Below are 1,712 nucleotides of genomic sequence, written 5' to 3' on the forward strand. Positions count from 1 at the left end.
TGGCTTGCGTGGTTCTCTGTATTTCGTCCTCTCAGTAACCCTGTGAGGTAGGTGAGCTTCCATAGCATGAGTGAGGATTTGAAACTGGGTCTTCCAGATACTAGTCTGACATTCTGACCACTACACCCTGGTGGCTTTTTTACGGGGGAAGGGAAGAGGTAAACTCCATGCTAGGGATCATCTTGAAAGGGGTCAGAGTATAAAAAAAGCCAAAATTGTTCAATCAGAGGGGCCCTCCCTCTCCGTCCAGAGCCCCCATTTTCTTTCAGACTTTTGCTTGGCTTTACGTTCTGCAATCTTAATTTGTGGAGAAGAGGTTTGTCAGTGGTTGCTAACCGTGGTGACTGAAGGGGAACCTCCACATTCAGAGGCAGTCAGCCTCTGAATCCCATTTCCAGGAGCGTCAGGGGAAGGCCTCGGCCTCTCTGCCCTGTTGCTGGCCCTCCAGAGGGACTGGCTGGCCCCTGTGTGAGAGACAGGATGTTGGACTAGAGGACCCTCCCTGGTCTGACCCATCAGGGCTCCTCTGATGCTCTTATCAGGGGAAGGCCTCGGCCTCTCTGCCCTGTTGCTGGCCCTCCAGAGGAACTGGTTGGCCACTGTGTGAGACAGGAGGCTGGACTAGATGGACCCTCACTGGTCTGACCCAGCAGGGCTCTTCTGATGTTTTTTTCGGGGGAAGGCATTGATTGGTGGTGGATTCGAGACTAAACACACGGCAGTTGAATTGTGGTTCTCTCTGCCGCAAGATATGGTGAGGGACATTGGTTTAGGTGGATTTTAAAATGGGGGGCTGGGGAGGCTGATGGAGAGTGGATTTGCCACCACCTTATTAACCAGGGACGACCTGAACGGGGCTTCTGGGCTGATAGGTGCGAGGAAGCAGTCAGCAGGTGAGGGCTGTTGTCTGCAGGGCCTGCATTTGGGCTTTCCTGTGATTGACTGCAGTTGGAAGCACATTAGCACTCTTGCAATATTTGGTTTCCTTAACAGCTTCTGATAACTGACACCTCTTGCTCTGAATCATTGCATCAAAATGTCTGTGCTGTTGCAGTCTTGAGTATGCTGTTCAGGTGTGTATCTGTAAGCTGCAAACCTACAATGATGCAGCAGCAAAACTGAAAAAAAAAGCAGAAGACAGCCAGTTCCACTGCGGGCCTGATAGAAGTCCTCTGGGGGCCTGATCCAGCCCCCGGGCTGCACGTGTGACACCCCTGGTGTAATCCATCTTGAGTCCCAGGGGAAAAGGTGGATTGTAACATAAACAGATAAAATAAGGAAGGCGCTCCAACCCCTCGGTCATCTTGATGGCCTCCTGTACTTTTCCAGCTCTGCAGGATCCTTTTTGAGACACACAGCTACCAGAACGGCGTACAGTATTTCCGAATGAGGCGGCCCTATGGCTCTGTACAAGGACATGACAATATTTGCTGCTTTATTCTCAGCCCAAAGACTGTCCTTCATACACGTGCGACTCATTTTTCTGTTGCTCTTCATTCCCTCCGTCTTGTGGCCCCTTCGTTGTCAAATACCTTGAGTTCTTTACGAGAACCTCATTTACTATCTTTGATCTCCCTCTGTAGATCAGCGGACAGCTCTCGCCCCGTCTTTTCCGTAAGCTTCCGCCCAGGGTTTGTGTCTCTCTGAAAAGCATTGTGGATGAACATTTCCTGTGTGCGGGGTAAGGCGATGGTGTGTGGTCCGTTTCTCTG

General features: G+C 51.1%; 1 protein-coding gene across 1 annotated transcript in view; it reads left to right on the forward strand.

Annotated features, from left to right (window-relative positions):
* DCAF15 (DDB1 and CUL4 associated factor 15) overlaps nucleotides 1-1,712 on the forward strand; it is a 39,080-nt gene that overhangs the window by 965 nt on the left and 36,403 nt on the right. Inside the window, exons 2-3 of the mRNA XM_015419520.1 lie at nucleotides 750-754; nucleotides 1,584-1,681. Coding sequence (XP_015275006.1) covers nucleotides 750-754; nucleotides 1,584-1,681 — 103 coding nt within the window. The remainder of the gene's footprint in view (nucleotides 1-749; nucleotides 755-1,583; nucleotides 1,682-1,712) is intronic.

The sequence above is a fragment of the Gekko japonicus genome, unplaced genomic scaffold (genome assembly GCF_001447785.1).
Source record: "Gekko japonicus isolate JY-2015 unplaced genomic scaffold, Gekko_japonicus_V1.1 scaffold872, whole genome shotgun sequence".
NCBI classification, from domain to species: domain Eukaryota; kingdom Metazoa; phylum Chordata; class Lepidosauria; order Squamata; family Gekkonidae; genus Gekko; species Gekko japonicus.